The 19218-nt window shown below is 44.4% G+C and overlaps 1 protein-coding gene across 1 annotated transcript in view; it reads right to left on the bottom strand.

Moving 5' to 3' along the window:
• Positions 1-2725: 2725 nt before the first annotated feature.
• Positions 2726-19218, bottom strand: part of LOC126108593 (uncharacterized) — a 539378-nt gene continuing 522885 nt past the window's right edge. The window contains exon 2 of the mRNA XM_049913892.1: positions 2726-6308. Coding sequence (XP_049769849.1) covers positions 4486-5538 — 1053 coding nt within the window. The 5' untranslated portion in view covers positions 5539-6308 and the 3' untranslated portion in view covers positions 2726-4485. The remainder of the gene's footprint in view (positions 6309-19218) is intronic.

The following is a 19218-nucleotide window of genomic DNA, read 5'->3' on the forward strand; positions in this document are numbered from 1 at the left end:
CGAGTTGTTTGACGTGGTGGCTCCACTGGATTTCGCATCGTGTAGCGTGTGCTTCACATACTTCCGATCAAAATTTAATTTTAAAACAGTTTTGCTGCCCTGCTCTGAGATTAACCTATCTACATATCAACATAAATTTTACCAGTTTCTCAGATAGCAACCAGACGTTTACGTACACGAGTTTAAACAGGAACACGTTTCAGACTATTTGTCGTCCGGTTATTGAGCGATATGAGCAGTGAATTCCGGCGTGTTTGACGATACGAGGAAAGGGGATGGAGTTCTGGGCTGTTTCCCCTCTGCTGTGGCGTTCCAGTGAGCCGCAGCAGCAGGCAGCACCAGGTGGAGGGCGTCAGGCGCGTGCCGAACTTCCGGGGAGATGCACAACATGGCCCTCTGTTACCCCCACAAAGAGCGTTTAATATCACGGCGGAGGCGTGTAAGATTGTGTCTGATATGGAAGTCATAGTTGCACACAGAGCAACGAAACGTCAGCTTACATGTGCCACATGTGGGGAAGACGTGGCAAAAAGAAGCACTCGAGTTAACTGCGATACTTCCCCATGACGTTTCTCCTCTGTCTCCAGTAGAACTGCTGTTTCTAAGAAACTCATTTAAATTGAAAGTGGCAGCTATGGAAGGTTTTAAAAGAAAATATCGGCAACGAGAGGGTCTGTGTGGGTAGGTGCCATGCATCCATTTGCCGAGGATTTGCCAGGATTACAATGGGCGGTTGAACTTGCTAATAACCTGGACTGCGGGAGCGACACATTGAACTGAGGAGCATTCAGAAGTATTTGAAATTATTGGCTGCAATAAACATACGCAAAGTTGTACTTCAAACCGGAGAAACATATGTTTCAAGTAGTATTAGTAAGAGTCACGCTGAAGAATGAAATCAGCTGAGAAATGTTGGGATACTATTTACGCAGGAAGTTGCCAAGTAGCAGAAAATATTGGAATATCACCTGAACTGAATGTAATGATTGATGACGGAGAGAAACGGCAAGGCAGAAGAAAACGCTTTGTTGATGAAGCATCAGGGGACGATTTAAACCAAAGCTCGAAGAACAGTTTTCAGCTAAATGTTTGCCACGTTATTACACAGCTGTAGGGAACTTGACTGTACCGTGTGCAGCCACACGCAACACGGACACATTCCGTTTCCCGTGGAACTACGTAAGCGAACACGAGTCCCTGGTCCAAGAGCTTGTGGGAAGCGACGAATCTTGCTACAGTGTAGACGTTAATAGCGAAGGTCTCGGAGAAGAAATTTTACTGTTGAAAAGATTCGTGAAGGCAATGTTGTGTCTGAGCATTTCTTCTGCGCCTTGTCAGTACCCTTTGTGAGTGAAGTTTGAGTGACGGCCTCACGGACTGTTCTGCCGTTTGCCTGCTGGCGCCTCACAAGCAGAGAGGCCGCTGGCAGCTGTGGCAGGAGCCACGGACTGGCGGGCAGCGGCGAGCTGCGGACACAGGGAGTGAAGTGAGGCGACAGCAGCTGAGTTGACAGGCGTATACACTCTCCACTGCACTTACTTACTCGATGTATGAGTGAAGGTGAGTGTAGTTTTATTACCTGTAGTTGCACGACTTGCGTCACCGCCTCAGCTGTCCCGTTGTGACCGATGAGTGTGGAGACTCGTGTGCGTCGTTGCGAAATTGCTTTCGTGTGCTGAAACTGGGGCCTCGGTGTTCTGTCTCCAGTACAACTAGAATTACTTTGCTCGTTGCAAACTTTTACCTCAAGTAGAGACAACAGTACCAGATAGAGGATTTCCTTCACATTTTGTATGCGTGTCATGTTGTGGTGTGATTGTGTTTAGTTAAATGTAAACTGACTGTATGGTTCCAGATGATAGTCGCATTATGTAGTGTGAATACTGCTACTACCATCTCATTGTTGTTGAACACAACAGGTACGGTAGAGTAGAATGTTTGCTGAATATGGAGAAGTAAATCGAGTCTGATATCAGGAGCGAAAATTCTGGTGATAGAACTGATATAGCGTCAATCTCGGTATGTTGCAAATTAGAATAGTCTGATGTAGCACCTTGCTGACTAGTGTGAAATACTTTTCAGCGATCAGATATTATAGAGCAGTTGTGTTTGTTCACAATGAACTGATGACTTTTGCCATGTATAGTCTGGAAGTTTTACTCGAGACATTTTTGTTTAGAGGAGGATTGTCCGTTGTTACCTGAATTATTTTGCTGTTATCTGGCGTTGTCTGGGTTTTGCTACAACGTTCTTTAGAGTATTTGTGTGCTGTATGTTACTTGGTGAGGGCTGAAATTAGTGAGTCACAATAGGATTGAGTTTTTTGCATCTTTATTTAAAAACTTATGAATGTTACTCTCGTACAAACTCTTTCAGTTCTCCTGTTTTTTTGCACAGAGTTCGCTGGACTGTCTGCCTCATGACAGCATCTCCACCAGCCGCCTGTGGTTGCGCCGCCTGGCGACGTCCAGCGCTGTCCCCCAACCATCACGAGTTGTGGCCGCCCTGTCGGCCCCCGCGACGAGCAGCGCAGCCGCCACTTCTGCGCGGCCATTGAGTGCCGCGTAATGCAGCGGCGTCCACCCACAGTCATCCCTGGCGTCCACCGCCGCCCCCGCCCCCACCAGCAGCCTCGCCGCCTCGACGTCTCCCCTGCGCGCTGCCCAGTGCAGGGCGGTCCACCCCCACTCGCCCCTCGCCCCCACGTCTGCCCCAGCGGCGATCAGCGCCCTCAGCTCCCCCACTGCCCCCCGCTCAGCCGCCTGGACCAGCCTCCTGGCCCTCTCCTCTGCAGAGAGGCTCCTGCACAAAACACACAAACTGCCACTCTCTGCTGCAAACACACAGCACACAGAACAAGGAAAACAGCCACACGAGGAAACAACTGTTGCGAATACAAATCTGTCCTGAAACAAACCTACCGTATTCCCCCTCCCACAGTACAAAACAGTGCGCAATTGTGTGGATGTATTAAATTACAGCAAATCTGTTCTATCCCCCTCATAAGAAAATCTTCATTCATCGTCCATTACAAATAGCATTATACAACGTCTGAAAGAATTTCATTGCCACATTTTGTCACACTCATTCCTGCGAGTCAGCTCCTCTGCTCTCGGCACGCTACACCTAACCAGTCGCTCACCTCCACCACAGGACAGGCTCCTTGCAGCTGACACTGGTCTCTGTCTGCAGCTTCACTGCCAGACGTCACACACAACAAGAATTCCGTCTCCTGGTTTTCAAACAGACACTTTCCTGGTATGCAGGCAAAAAAATTTCACTGCAGTTAACGGCAGTTTTCTTCATTCAGCCTCACCAAACACAGAAACTTTCTGACACACAGACAACAATTTATGCAAAACATGTGAGAGATAACAAACACCAACTCGGCAACACCACCCCCATAAAAAAACTGTGTGTGTGTGTGTGTGTGTGTGTGTGTGTGTGTGACATTTTATGGCCTCATAGCACACGATAGCACATGTTAAAAACATGTGCTATCATGCTCAAAATCATCTGAACTATCTCAGTTGTCGTCCATCTCAATGTTGTTGCGGCGTAAGGACTGTTCCATAAAGATTCTGGCGTGCAGCCGCATAAATTCAGTGGTTCGGTCCTTGGGTTTAAAAAAACGGACCCAGTGCGCCAGCGTCAGTCACTTCGGCTCACTCTGGAGATGGCGGGACGGTGTTCGGCCGAAACATTAGGAGAAGAGGCTGAGTTTATGCGGCTGCACGCCAGAAACTTTACGGAAAGATCTGAATTGTGTTTCGCCTGATTTGTGATCAGTCCACGTAACATTGTTCCTCTGCTCTCTTTTCGGTACAGTCTTTGCCTATACAAAATGTTCACTGCATGAGGCCACAAGAGACAACTGCTCTGTGCGACCATCAGTTTAGATGCAAATTAATAATTCGATAATGCAAATACCAGAAAAGGTGTTATTCGAGATTACACAGCCATTACGCTTCCAAATTCAAATGTATTGTAATAAATGAAACCTCAGAAAGCAGCATCCTCCTTTAAATGACACGACGAAAGTTTTCTTACTGCGCTACTATCCGGGAATGCAATCTAACAAGTAAAGACGAAATATCTCAAGTATGGTTTCAGTCAAAAGTAACAAACAGTGTGCAAGTTTAAACTCGAAATGATCTGCCATAAAGTTGTGTGTTTCCTGGAGATTCGAACGCAGCACTTAATCGAATGGTTCACTGAGCGCAATCAAACGTTAGAAATCGTTAGTTTTAACCAGCAACGAGATGACAAACTAAACCCAGGAGACGAAAGTGTTGTCTTATGGGCATTCGAAACCAACACCAATGGACACGGACCTCTGGTCACGCGTAGACGTTATATAATGATTTACAGGGTTATTACAAATGACTGAAGCGATTTCACAGCTCTACAATAACTTTGTTATTTGAGATATTTTCACAGTGCTTTGCACAAAGATACAAAAACTCAAAAAGTTTTTTTAGGCATTCACAAATGTTCGATATGTGCCCCTTTAGTGATTCGACAGACATCAAGCCGATAATCAAGTTCCTCCCACACTCGGCGCAGCATGTCCCCATCAATGAGTTCGAAAGCATCGTTGATGCGAGCTCGCAGTTCTGGCACGTTTCTTGGTAGAGGAGGTTTAAACACTGAATCTTTCACATAACCCCACAGAAAGAAATCGCATGGGGTTAAGTCGGGAGAGCGTGGAGGCCGTGACATGAATTGCTGATCATGATCTCCACCACGACCGATCCATCGGTTTTCCAATCTCCTGTTTAAGAAATGCCGAACATCGTGATGGAAGTGCGGTGGAGCACCATCCTGTTGAAAGATGAAGTCGGCGCTGTCGGTCTCCAGTTGTGGCGTGAGCCAATTTTCCAGCATGTTCAGATACACGTGTGCTGTAACGTTTTTTTCGCAGAAGAAAAAGGGGCCGTAAACTTTAAACCGTGAGATTGCACAAAACACGTTAACTTTTGGTGAATTGCGAATTTGCTGCACGAATGCGTGAGGATTCTCTACCGGCCAGATTCGCACATTGTGTCTGTTCACTTCACCACTAAGAAAAAATGTTGCTTCATCACTGAAAACAAGTTTCGCACTGAACGCATCCTCTTCCACGAGCTGTTGCAACCGCGCCGAAAATTCAAAGCGTTTGACTTTGTCATCGGGTGTCAGGGCTTGTAGCAATTGTAAACGGTAAGGCTTCTGCTTTAGCCTTTTCCGTAAGATTTTCCAAACCGTCGGCTGTGGTACGTTTAGCTCCCTGTTTGCTTTATTCGTCGACTTCCGCGGGCTACGCGTGAAACTTGCCCGCACGCGTTCAACCGTTTCTTCGCTCACTGCAGGCCGACCCGTTGATTTCCCCTTACAGAGGCATCCAGAAGCTTTAAACTGCGCATACCATCGCGGAATGGAGTTAGCAGTTGGTGGATCTTTGCTGAACTTCGTCCTCAAGTGTCGTTGCACTGTTATGACTGACTGATGTGAGATCATTTCAAGCACGACATACGCTTTCTCGGCTCCTGTCGCCATTTTGTCTCACTGCGCTCTGGAGCTCTCTGGCGGCAGAAAACTGAAGTGCGGCTTCAGCCGAACAAAACTTTATGAGTTTTTCTACGTATCTGTAGTGTGTTGTGACCATATGTCAATGAATGGAGCTACAGTGAATTTATGAAATCGCTTCAATCATTTGTAATAGCCCTGTACTTCATTAGCAGCGGAATGTGCGCATGTCTGTATTGTAAATACAATTATGAAAATTTTCTGCTGAGTAGGAATCGAACCCTGGACACACAGTTGTTGACTACATATAAAGACACGTTGACTGTACTATCATCTTTCACGAGTAGCTGTGAGTGGCATGTTTGAATCTGACATGATAGGACGAAAAGCTGCGTGTCTGACTAGGGAGTCTAATCCGGAACCCACCATTATTGTTGATAAAGCGCAGAAAGGCATTAAAAATCATAATAATATCTCACATGTATTTTGCTGTGCTCATGTTGCAACTTAAAGTGACATGCCAGGATTCGAACCCCACAGACATGTCTTTTGTGAACGTCTTTATAGCTTTGCAGGCAAGTGGAAACAATGAAGCAGTGGAAATGCATCATTACAAACTGATCAAACGCGACGAAAAGGGAGATCTGAGTGCTCCACCAATATTTTCTACATCTCAGGCTCTGGTAGAGTCAAGTCCCCTGTGACCTTGCACAGCGATTGGCTCATTCATAAAACAAAAAACAAAACAAAAAACTGGCATAAGAAAGGTGACCGGTGACAGAGTTTCGACCCGGCATGACCTCCTCCTCTGTCAGGGCACAGCCTGTACCGACTCTCCTCCAGGCTACCAGATGTGGGAGAGTTGCTACTTCTGTTGGATGAAAATGACTGCCGGATGTAAGAAACGAACCCAGAACTTCAGCATAGGTAGCTGGAACCATTTCAACTTTTTTAACTAGCAACCTTTATCACGAATTTAAATTCATGTAAGTTGCGGATTCGAACACACTACGTGCAGACTAGAAACTCGCGCCCTTAACCCCTTTTCTTTCATTTAATTTTTTAACCATTCCGGGGCCTGGCCACGACGCCTCCCGCCATACATGACTCCGAGTCACTCCGTTGTTTTCGTGGATTATTTATTTTTTTATTTTTAATACTTCATCCAGAAGACTGTCTGCACAGAAACTATGTCAGCTGCGGGCGACGGCTTCGAAGTTCGTGTTCACTCTGGTTGGCTTTCCAATTTCTTTCGCAGTATCTTATTCCTAATCCAATGCATAATTTTCCCGAGGTTTCTTTGCCATGTTGGTCTTCTCTTAACTCCGATCAATCCACTCGCTGGAAGCTCCGTGCTGCCATTTTGGATGCTTCGGATAACGATGAATGTAACACAGAAAAGAAGAAATGAGGGCAGTCCCGTCTTCTGGTTACAACAAGTTGTGGCATACGGAATAAAGTAAAATAAAATGTACTAAGAAGTACCATGTCTTCTGTCGTGAGGACAAAATTTTCCTCCGAGATGCCTTCAACACGAAATAGGCTGCGCTTCTGATCCACTTATTTTAGTGTAGATTTCTGTTTCCTTAAAAATAAATGAATAACTCTGTAAAAAATAGTGTTAAAGACAAAAGATGTTAAGCACGATTCATTATGTTGTTCTTGCGTTTACGTCTCTTTCTATTCAGTTTGCACACTATTTCACGTAACTATACGTACTAAAAAATTTTGCGAAGTTTCTCCTGCAGTTTGTCGCCTCTGCGATGCACACCCAGGGCGGCCGGAGTGGACGAGACGCGCCGACCCGTTGTCCGCTTGTGCCCAGCGTGCGTTTTGTTTTGCTTTGTTGTTTTGCTTCCTTCTGTTAGCAGGTGACACGTTGTTTGTCCTTTTAGCCACTTTACAGCATTTCTTTATTCTAAATGACATGTCACCTTGATAGAATTCGAAGAATCGCCAGGCCAGATGTTGCAGTTAGTGTTGGCATTATCGCGGCCAACATTTGTCTGATAAGTCCCCGGAAATCCTCCACTCAGTGCTGACAAACCTGTCTTCTCTTGCTATCAGGTCCCAATTATCACGTGTTGGCGAATCACCAAGGTGGACTGCCTGAAGTTTCGCTTTGTTTGCTACTTTCCTGTTTACTGCCCTCTTCCGAGCAGGTTTCACACTTGTTGGTAGTTGAGGGGTGCTGATGTTTATCCAAATGACCTTCCATCTGTAGTGCAGCTACTTTTGTACAGCCACATTTCCGCATTCCTTTTCCGTTAATTGCACGTATATGTTCCTAACTTTTACCATATACGACGGGCGAACTCTGGTCAGAGTTTAACTGAGTTCGAATCAAAATTGTTCAAAATGATAAAAGCCGTGCATCTCTAGCTGGATTCAAGACAGTGGGAGTAATTTCGTCTGCTAAATGAGACACCAGGGTCGTATGTTTCTTCTTCCGCATCTCGTGCGTGGAACACACGAATACAGCTTGTGATATTCTCCCAACGTCTGAGAGATTGTGAGATTTAATCTCTCTTCCTCCCTCCCCCCCCCCCCCCCCCAGGGCCATTTCCTGCTGAAGGAGTCAGCGTGTCAAACTTTACCTTGAAAATGTTACCACGAGCTGACAGAAATCTTGCTGCTGTTTCACGTGGTTTGGGTAAAACCTTTGCTACACAGTTGACTTTAAAAACCACGTACATATTTGAAAAGTGTCCCTTTTGGATATCGTCAAGTCTTCTCGCCCTATGTTCTTTGGCGTTAGCTGGCAGACTGGCAAGGATGTTCCTAGAGTTTGCAGCTGTAGTACAATTTATATATAACTGTAGCTGATACCAAAAATTTCCATATGGGGCAACACAGTAAGGTCTCCCGTGTTTTGCAGAGATATTCCACGTGTGATTTAATGTTGCTCGGCTTCGCACCTGATGCAAGTTCGGATTTGCTGGTGACCTGCAGTGCCTTCTCCCAGTCGCTGTCGCCAACGATCACTACATCCACATCACCTGAGTATGCCCAACACACGATATTCTGGCGGTGTGTGCGCGCGTGTGCGCGCCTGAAGGATAATTTGGAAAATATTTAGATTTCCCCACCATGTTATAATTCTGGGTGGAGATTTTAATTTGCCGGATATAGACTGGGAGACTCAAACGTTGATAACGGGTGGCAGGGACAAAGAATCCAGTGAAATTTTTTTAAGTGCTTTATCTGAAAACTACCTTGAGCAGTTAAACAGAGAACCAACTCCTGACGATATTAGACCTTCTGGTGACAAACAGACTCGAACTATTTGAAACAGAACAGGGAATCAACCATCATAAACTGGTTACTGCATCGATGATTTCAGCCGTAAATAGAAATACTAAAAAAGGTAGGAAGATTTTTCTGTTTAGCAAAAGTGACAAAAAGCAGATTTCAGAGTACCTGACTGCTCAACACAAAAGTTTTGATTTAAGTACAGATAGTGTTGAGGATCAGTGGCCAAAGTTCAACATAAGAGGTGGAAAAGAGCCACCGTGGTACAACAACCGAGTTAGAAAACTGCTGCGGAAACAAAGGGAACTTCACAGCAAACACAAACATAGCCAACACCTTGCAGACAAACAAAAATTACGCGAAGCGAAATGTAGTGTGAGGAGGGCCATGCGAGAGGCGTTCAATGAATTCGAAAGTAAAGTTCTATGTACGGACTTGGCAGAAAATCCTAAGAAATTTTGGTCTTGTGTCAAAGCGGTAGGTGGACCAAAACAAAATGTCCAGACACTCTGCGACCAAAATGGTACTGAAACAGAGGATGACAGACTAAAGGCCGAAATACTAAATCTCTTTTTCCAAACTTGTTTCACAAAGGAAGAATGCACTGTAGTTCCTTCTCTAGATTGTCGCACAGATGACAAAATGGTAGATATCGAAATAAACGACAGAGGGATAGAGAAACAATTAAAATCGCTCAAAAGAGGAAAGGCCGCTGGACCTGATGGGATACCAGTTCGATTTTACACAGAGTACGCGAAGGAACTTGCCCCCCCTTCTTGCAGCGGTGTACCGTAGGTCTCTAGAAGAGCGTAGCGTTCCAAAGGATTGGAAAAGGGCACAGGTCATCGCCGTTTTCAAGAAGGGACGTCGAACAGATGTGCAGAACTATAGATCTATATCCCTAACGTCGATCAGTTGTAGAATTTTGGAATACATATTACGTTCGAGTATAATGAGTTTCTGGAAACTAGAAGTCCACGAGACTCAAGAGGTTCCCACGTAGATGCCGTGTTTCTTGACTTCCGCAAGGCGTTCGATACAGTTCCCCACAGTCGTTTGATGAACAAAGTAAGAGCATATGAACTATCAGACAAATTGTGTGACTGGATTGAAGAGTTCCTAGATAACAGAACGCAGCATGTCGTTCTCAAGGGAGAGAAGTCTTCCGAAGTAAGAGTGATTTCAGGTGTGCCGCAGGGGAGTGTTGTAGGACCGTTGCTGTTCACAATATACATAAATGAACTTGTGAATGACATCGGAAGTTCACTGAGGCTTTTTGCAGATGATGCTGTGGTGTATCGAGAGGCTGGAACGATGGAAAATTGTACTGAAATGCAGGAGGATCTGCAGCGAATTGATGCATGGTGTAGGGAATGGCAATCGAATCTCAATGCAGACAAGTGTAAAGTGCTGCTAATACACAGAAAGGAAGATCCCATATTATTTAGCTACAATATAGCAACTCAGGAACTGGAAGCAGTTAATTCCGTAAATTATCTGGGAGTACGCATTAGGAGTGATTTAAAATGGAATAATCATATAAAGTTGATCGTCGATAAAGCAGATGCCAGACTGAGATTCATTGGAAGAATCCTAAGGAAATGCAATCCGAAAACAAAGGAAGTAGGTTACAGTACGCTTGTTCGCCCACTGCTCGAATACTGGTCAGCAGTGTGGGATCCGTACCAGATAGGGTTGATAGAAGAGAGAGAGAAGATCCAACGGAGAGCAGCGCGCTTCGTTACAGGATCATTTAGTAATCGCGAAAGCGTTACGGAGATGATAGATAAACTCCAGTGGAAGACTCTGCAGGAGAGACGCTCAGTAGCTCGGTACGGGCTTTTGTTGAAGTTTTGAGAACATTCCTTCACCGAGGAGTCAAACAGTATATTGCTCCCTCCTACGTCTTGTGAAGAGACGGTGAGGATAAAATGAGAGATTAGAGCCCACACAGAGACATACCGACAATCCTCCTTTCCACGAACAATACCAGACTGGAATAGGAGGGAGAACCGATAGAGGTACTCACGGTACCCTCCGCCACATCATCCAACTTAAAACTAACTTACGCTAAGGTCGACACACACGCCCATACCACAGGGAGGACTCGAACCTCTGACGGGGTCAGCCGCGCAGTCCGCGCGGCGAACGGTGGAAAGTATCAACACCAAGGCATAAGACGTGACGAAAAGGGAGATCCGAGTTCGAATCTCAGTCCAGCACCGATATTTTGCACATCTCATGCCGAAATAAAATAAGAATCAGCTGCCCAGTGATCTTGCACGATCAGTGGCACATTCATCAAAAAACACTCTCGCGTAAGGAAGCATACTGGTGACTGACTTTCAACCTGGCATGGTTAGGCCTCTGTCAGGGCCCACCCTATAAGGACTCTCGCGCAACAAGTGGCCAAGTGACGTCTCGTATGTCCGTTTGGAAATTTCGACGTGTTATTCCGATCCGAGGTTAAACACGTCGACTGAAGAAGTTGCTGGCTCCTCTGGAATAGGAGAAGAAATTCCTGAAGAGTCCGTTCATAGTGACCTATCAAAATTGCGATTGAAGGGCGCAGTGGTGTATTATGAAAAGCTGTTGACAGAAAATAATTTAATTGCATCGACATCTTCGGAAGAAATCTGTCACGATGCTATGTTATTGGCCGGAGAACTTTATACACTGGAACTTTTGGGCGCAAAAACATTCGCAACTGAAGAGGAATTAATTCACGCTCATGAGGATTGCGAAGAATGTGAGGAGAACGACGAACAGTTTGAAGTGCCACAAAATGATTCGTCTCCAGACGAATATAAACAGTCACCGAAAAGATTTAAAGGTAACATGATTCCCTTTGCCTACAAAGTCAAAGTCGTGAATATTGCTAAAGCGCACCTCACGTGGTCCTTGGCGACATTGCAAAAAAAGCCAATTGATGCGAAAAGAATATCTTTGACAATGGAAGACAAATTTATCCATTCGCGTACCACCACTTTTAAAATCTGAGGCGATAGATTCGTGGACCTACGACCGTTTTGTGGAAGCAAGACAGCAACATCAGCAAGTTGCGACAATGGACATTAGCTGCGGCTGCACAATTCGTCGATTTCAAATTCAAGGCGTCTGATCGATAGGTCACGGCATTTAAACAGAAGCACAGAATTTCACAACGCAAGCTCACGAAACTGGTTTCGAAAAAAGAAGCGGCGTCAATGGAGGCCATCCAGGCGTCTGCGGATACCTTTCGTCGGCAGACGTGCCGGTTAATCCCTCAATACCACGACGAGGATTATGCGATAAATACTGACCAAACAGGTAAATACATGTTTTGTGCGTACAAAATGTTTTTACCGATGTAAAATATATCAATTCAAATTTAATTATAGAAAAATATATTTACATACACATTCGAATATTGTTTAATACTAAAAACACTATTGTTTTAGGATACCAATATCAATCTCACTGAAAAAGTAAGTAAAACAGTTTTCGTGAAAAAGTCGGATTTGAATGAAGTGACGCATTCGTACACCGCACAATATTCAATAACATTATCCGGAAAACTGCTCCCACATGTCTTCATATGCTTACAAGAAGCGACCGGTCATTTCGGACCTCGTATTCACTAATTAATAGATGGCTATGGCAACACTTATACGAACGTCATCGTAACATCATCGCAGTCCGGAAAAGGAACAACAGTTTTATACATGGATTTTTTCCGCAAATGTTTAAAATCTTTCGTCGGGGAGAGTAAATATTTGCTTCTCATTGACTCTTGGGGAGGTCAAACGATTCCGGAGATATATGATGCAATTTTTCAAGATGACGGAAATATGCCAACTTGGTCTCTGAAAGTCATACCTCAAAAATGCACTTCTTTGGTGCAACCTTGTGATGTTTACTTTTACAGGCAAGTTAAAAATTTCGTAAACCGCTTGCAAAATAGCAGCGCATTGTAACAGGAGAATCGTGAAATTAATTCCCGGGAAGATTGCATCAAAATTCATTCTATAATTCTCCATCAATCATCGTCACCAATATTCCGAGACATGATTCAGTATGACTGGTTTGCCTCAAAATTATCAGAAACTAGAAACAATTTCGTAAATATTAATGGGGCATGTTTTTGTACAGATTTATTGCGAACGCCCGTTTTTATATGTTGCGCAAGATGTCGCAAAAATTACTGCTTTGTTTGTTTTTACGATAATTACCACTGCGGTTCTTGTTTATAATTATTATATGTATAAAAATAGAATTTTTCCCAATCGACTTTGTTATTCTGATTAAAAAACCAATGTTTCTCCTCATATACTTTACAATGGAAAATGGAAAACCCACCGCCATGATTTGTGTTGTTGGACAAAAAGAAAGAAATGACATAGATGAGGTGACAGATAATTGCAGTCATAAATTACAGTGATCGAAGAATGAGTCTTTAGCAGTAGCACACATTTAGCACCTTCACTGTCACCTTCAGCTGGCGGCAGTTCAGCACGCACATTTTCCTCTTCTGCAGCCTGAGGTTCCTCGAATCATAATTTCCCGGACCCAAATTAATCATTCAGTAAATCCTTGACGGGTGTTCCTTCCAGGGTAAATTACGTGGACAGAGGAGCAGTCCCGAACAGCGACATCGCAAAATCCTTCACTGCCTTGTTATGTTTGTCAGTTCCAGCCTTCTAAACGCATCCTTGGCGAGTTCAAGATCTTCCTTCGTATCAGACACCAGATGTTTGGCGTCACATTCTTGTATCTGCTGTACTACTGATTTATTTTTCATGTGCGACTTGCAGGTGAGGTTGGGAACGTGAACCCAACCCATTCCCTCTCTACTAGGAATCCAGTTCCTAACCAATACCCATTCTTTTGAAGACAATTCGGAGCATGTTGCCACATTTCTTATTGTGATTCTGATATTTCAGTATTTTCTCGAATTCATTTTCCGTATTTTCATGCTTCCGTCTTTCAGCTAAAATCACCTTTGCTGTAACTTTTTTGGAGTTTAAAAGCTTTTTGCTGAGATAACTTAGTTCAACATTATACTCCCGAATGTGTTTTAGCTTAAAACTTATTTTTTGTATATTTATCGGCGGCTCTACACTTTCTGGCCTGACAATGTCTTATAGTTTCGCTGTAGTGCACCCTGGATCGTTACACATTATGCCCCACGTTCGTTTAACATACAATGCCATCGCTTTAAACTTTATGTCAGACCCATTACTCCATTGCTTGGATCCAAAACTGCTGTCTTCACCGGCACTCGAAACAATTCCCCTATCCACAAGAACTTTGCTGAAGTGGACATGATCGCCTTCTCCACCATTGATGGAATGGGGAGAACCTGTGCTATGTAGTAGGCATTGGATAAAATATACGTGTTGATGAACAGTATTCTCTTGAACTGGTCTATGCTACGTTGACAGTTTTCAATCAAAGCTCCCTTGATTTTTCTTGCCACCTCCCGCCAACTTATTGCGATCATTTGTAAAAGGGAAGTTGTCAATGCTATTCCAAGGGCTTTGCTTTCATTACCATGGTTCGCCCACTCAATGCGCAAGTTAGCAAGCCGCTTTATATCTAGAAATTTACTTTTGTTTTCATTTACCCTCGGCACCTGATGCGGAACAGTATTTTGCAAGTACCATCTCTAGTTGCGTCACATCTGTTTGGTCTCTGATGATTACGCCTGCATCGTCAGCGTAAGCGCCTACCACGGTCATGGTAATGCCTGTCAGCCTGTGCTGTGGCTGTCTCAAGAAAGGTTCCAGCGGTATGTCGAACAGGAGCATGGATAAGGGGCTTCCTTGGGTAGCACCCCTTTTTATGTCAATTTGTTTTGTCAGTTGACAGCTAACGGAGATTTGTGCAGGAACACCCATTGTCACGTTCTTGAGGATGTCGAAGGTTCTTGGCAGGAAGTCCATTCGACGCATTGTCTCTATCAGGTATTTGTGATTAATTTGATCAAATGCCTTATGGACGTCTATGAAAAGCAGTCCACATTTTATGTTACTTGCCTGCGCTAACGCAATGACATCGCGACACAAAGCCGCAGTTTGTAAAATCGTCCTTCTGAAAGCACAAGTCTGCTGTTGGCCTATGACGTCAGCGGTGCATGGTGTAAAGCGCTTGTTAATTACTCGAGCTATAATTTTATAATCCGAATTTAAAAGCGAAATCGGCCGTAGGTTGTTTATTTTTTTGCAGCCTCTGTTCTTCGGGATCAACACGATTTTGCATTGTTTCAACTCTGCAGGCACTGGCTTCCCCTGTAAGACTTCACTGACAATTTCGGTGAACTTTTCTCCTATTAGGGTCCAAAAACGTTTATAGAATTCAATGGGCAGTCTGTCAGGTCCTGGAGATTTCCTAGCGGGGGAGCTGCACACGATTTCTAATACATCTTCCTTGGTGATGTCCGAAGAAATCTCGCGATATTCGTGGAAGATATGCACCAAAGAGCTCATCGTATTCTTCTTCGTTTGTTTCCCCTGACGCATACATACGTTCATAACACGCTGAGATCTCTCTGTTTCCTTCTGGGTGGTGAATATGGTACCATCGTCGATCTGAAGTTCATCCACGAAACTACTTCTATTCTTGGCGTGTCTGACAAGGTGGTACAGTGCAGCAGTCTCATCTTCAGTGACTGACTCTGCTTTGCTTTTCATTTCAAGTCCCTCCAGTTTCTTACGTTTCAGACTTGATAATTTTGCTTTTATTTGCTTGATGTCTTTTAATCTTGTAGGAATTGCATCTGTCTGATCGTAGAGTTCCCTTAGCACGCTGTAGTAGAATTCTACAGTCTGTTTCCTTTCTCTGGCCATATCTATACTGAAAGATATTAAAACTTTCCTTAACTTCGGTTTCGCTCGTTGGGTCCACCATTCTATCACACTTGGAAAGTTGTTCAGTGAATGGAGACATTTGCCAAGCTCTGGTTAGGGCATCTTCTAAGTCTTCTTCTGATAATAACGAAATATTTAGATTCCACTGGCTTCTTACTCTTCTGGTAGGTTGTGGTGTTAAATTTACGCAGGTCAACAACACACTGTCATCGGAAAAACTAACGGGAACAGCTTCTGTTTTCAGTACTTTATCTGCTAAATTTTCCGTTACGTAAATTCTGTCAATTCTACTACATTAATTCGCAACAATGAGTGAAGTTCACCATTGTTGGTTATTTTATTTCCCACGCATATTTTAAATCAACAACGAGATGTCTCAAGTCTCGTGAGTAATTGAAGTTGGGGATTTGATCCTTTCGACTCAATACACAATTAAAATTTCCCCCTATTAAGTTGGAGGGGGTGTTTCCTCAGTAAAGAAATGACGCTTTCAATAAAGAATGTGGCTCTTGCAGCTTTATTACTGCTGCCAGAAGGAGCATATGAACTGACTATAGTGACTCCTGCTACGTTTATTCCAATACCTCATCCCGATTCTAATTTATCAACGTTATGTACGGGGATGCCTTCTCTAACTAAAGTGGCTGTGCAACACTCGTTTCAGTGGAAATATTGTAAAAATCGACGTAACTGGACAAATTTAATTGTGGGAATACCACTTCCTGTAGGAGAGCAATATCCGTCGCTGACTCATACAGAAACTGTTTCAGAGCAGCTATTTTAACATCCGACTGTATCCTATTAATGTTTAGCGTGGTAATCGTATATGACTAACATAGGGGAGTGACCTTTTTTCCCGCTAGTCTATCATTTGATGCCACTCCATGCCGGATACTTCCTGAGAATCTGACTGGAGACCACCGTCCCGGTTTGCATTACAACCTTTCTTTATACTTTTCTTGCGATTTGCATTGAGTCTGGCCTCCACCGAATGTCTGCTCCGCCCACCCCCTGAGCAGTTTTCCACTGAGGGCGGTGTCGGTGGATCTGAGGGGCAGTCGTGTGCCACCATCTCGTCTCGTCTGCCAAAGGCGGCGCACACGCAGTTTGCGAACGTTCTTCCAACGCCCCGTCACTTCTATGAGCACTTTCGTTTGCTGTTTGTGTGTTATTGCTGTAAAACTCCGCTTCTTCGTCTTGGGATTTGGGCTCTGACGTCTCCTGTTGTTGACAATCACTCGCTACCTCGTCACGTTTGCTTTCAGTTGCATCTGCGAGTGAATCTGTCTGCTCTGGTCGACGTACGGCTACTGCAGCGCGGGGCTGTGGCGTCACGAAGACGAGCGCATTGCCATCTACCGGCGCGCCCAGCGCTACAGAGTGGGGCTGTAGTGTCACTTTGACCTGTTCCGGTGATGGTGGCGGGTTCGATTTGTCTACTGATGCACTTGACTCAAGAGTTTGAATCTATGCTGACAATATTGTCTGAAACAGTAGTTCCCAGTACTGTTTTCTGAATGTCACCTACAGCTTTCAGCGACAGGCTGATATCTTCTCCATCTGTGCTACTGCCGCTACAAGTTCGACGTCTCTTGTTAGTGGCTATACTACTTTTTCCAGCCGGATTGTCTACAGTGTCTTTCCTGAGTAAAGGTGGAAATGCTTCAAGAGTATTTTGTGGCCTATCGTCCACATTTCCCGTAATGCTGGAAAGGTCACCACCCGTCATTGATTTTCGGTCACAAGGTTAGCCAGTGATGACCTTTCAGGCTGTTGTAAATTATTCTGCAATATAAACACTTTTTTGGACCGTTTTGCCGGATATGCCCACTTTCATTCATGACAAGTCAAAGTCTGCGCTTTGTAGCCACAAACCAAAATATGAGATGGAATGTTTTGTTTGACATGCATATCGACAGAACAAACGCCACTAAAGCATCACTATCTATGCTGGCTGGACCATCGTTCATTACAAATTTGCCTGATGTCACCTTATTTAGATAATACGTCTTTTAAGTAGCAGTTTTCTACCTCAGGGGGCAAATTAAATTCTCTGACTTGTTTATAATCAACATCTGCATTTGAAATGGTAACTCTACTCACCGAATTATCGCGATGGCGGAATTCGGCTTTTCCTTCAAATTTCTGCAAAATCCGTTTCAGCACCAACGAGGAAAGCAACTTCACAAAAAAGCAGTATTGCTCCAAGTTATAATAAGCAGTGTGCGTCTGGTCCGAAGTAACGCCAATAACGTCAACGATCCAGTCACGAGTTTCCAGTTAACTTGGCTGAACATTACGGCCTGCTTTGTCAAATCCAAATCTTGGGGTAAGCTTTCTGAGAAACGTGGTTGCCATGTCAGCAGTTAACAGCTCGGGAAAACAAGGAAACTAAAATGCTGCATCACCAGAATCAATTTTATACAACATTGTAACGCAGAGACTGAACGTAAAGTCTTAAAACCCAAACAGAAGCGCCACAGCGCGCCCGCTCAGGACGGCCGGAAAAGCCGCTATTCTGGTCCCAGACAAACGAAACTTTTGTGTAATTGCTTGTCGAAAGGCTATGAACGATAATGGACACCGCCCAAAGCACAACTGTCCGTAATATAAACATATTTTTAAATTATTTAGCAGTGCGAACCAAACTGCGATCTCTGTTTACGTTGCTAAGCAGAGATACGATCTACGATACAGGAGTTCACTTATGTCGCTTTGAGTACTAAAAGCTTAACGGAATTGCCCATTGCTCTGCTTCTTTCGATGCGTTGTATTTACATTTGACTTTTTTCCCTGGAAGGGTAATCGGAACTTTGCGTCAATGACAGAGTTACCGCCACAATCTTATCTTTACGGAATTTACTTGCGTTATTGCAGTGCCTGTAGTATTCCGAATTACGATGCAAAGTTCCTGTGCACCTCCGAAGGAACGGGCGAAGCGGTGACTACAGGTGCTATGAAATACGAGAAACGCTTCCGCAGTCGCGAATACGGACAACCATCAGATGTACAGTGGAATGACGACAGTGAAAGTTTGTGTCGGACCGGGACTCGAAGCCGTGTTTCCCGCTTATCGCGACCGGTCGCAATATCGTATTTATTCGCCGACATCAGGCAAACGACTTCCAGGTAAAATGCCTCACCTGTACAGATGTACGGGCACACGCTGTAGCCGCCGTAGTGCCTGTTCCACTGGAGACGCAAGCATATGCAGCGGAACTTCGCACTGGCCGGCCGAAGTGGCCGCGCGGTTCTGGCGCTGCAGTCTGGAGCCGCGAGACCGCTACGGTCGCAGGTTCGAATCCTGCCTCGGGCATGGATGTGTGTGATGTCCTTAGGTTAGTTAGGTTTAACTAGTTCTAAGTTCTAGGGGACTAATGACCTCAGCAGTTGAGTCCCATAGTGTTCAGAGCCATTTGAACCATTTGAACCAACTTCGCACTGTGATTCGGAATAACACGGGCTCTGCAGTGTCGTATTCAGTATATTGTACAACAAGTACGTTTAGGTGAAACTTACACCAGTTGTCTTAGTAATGTTACTGGAACCTGAATAAGCGTTACTAATCCGTACAAATATAAAAATACCAGTTATTGCTATTATATACGCG

Source organism: Schistocerca cancellata, chromosome 11 (assembly GCF_023864275.1).
Source record: "Schistocerca cancellata isolate TAMUIC-IGC-003103 chromosome 11, iqSchCanc2.1, whole genome shotgun sequence".
NCBI classification, from domain to species: Eukaryota; Metazoa; Arthropoda; class Insecta; order Orthoptera; family Acrididae; genus Schistocerca; species Schistocerca cancellata.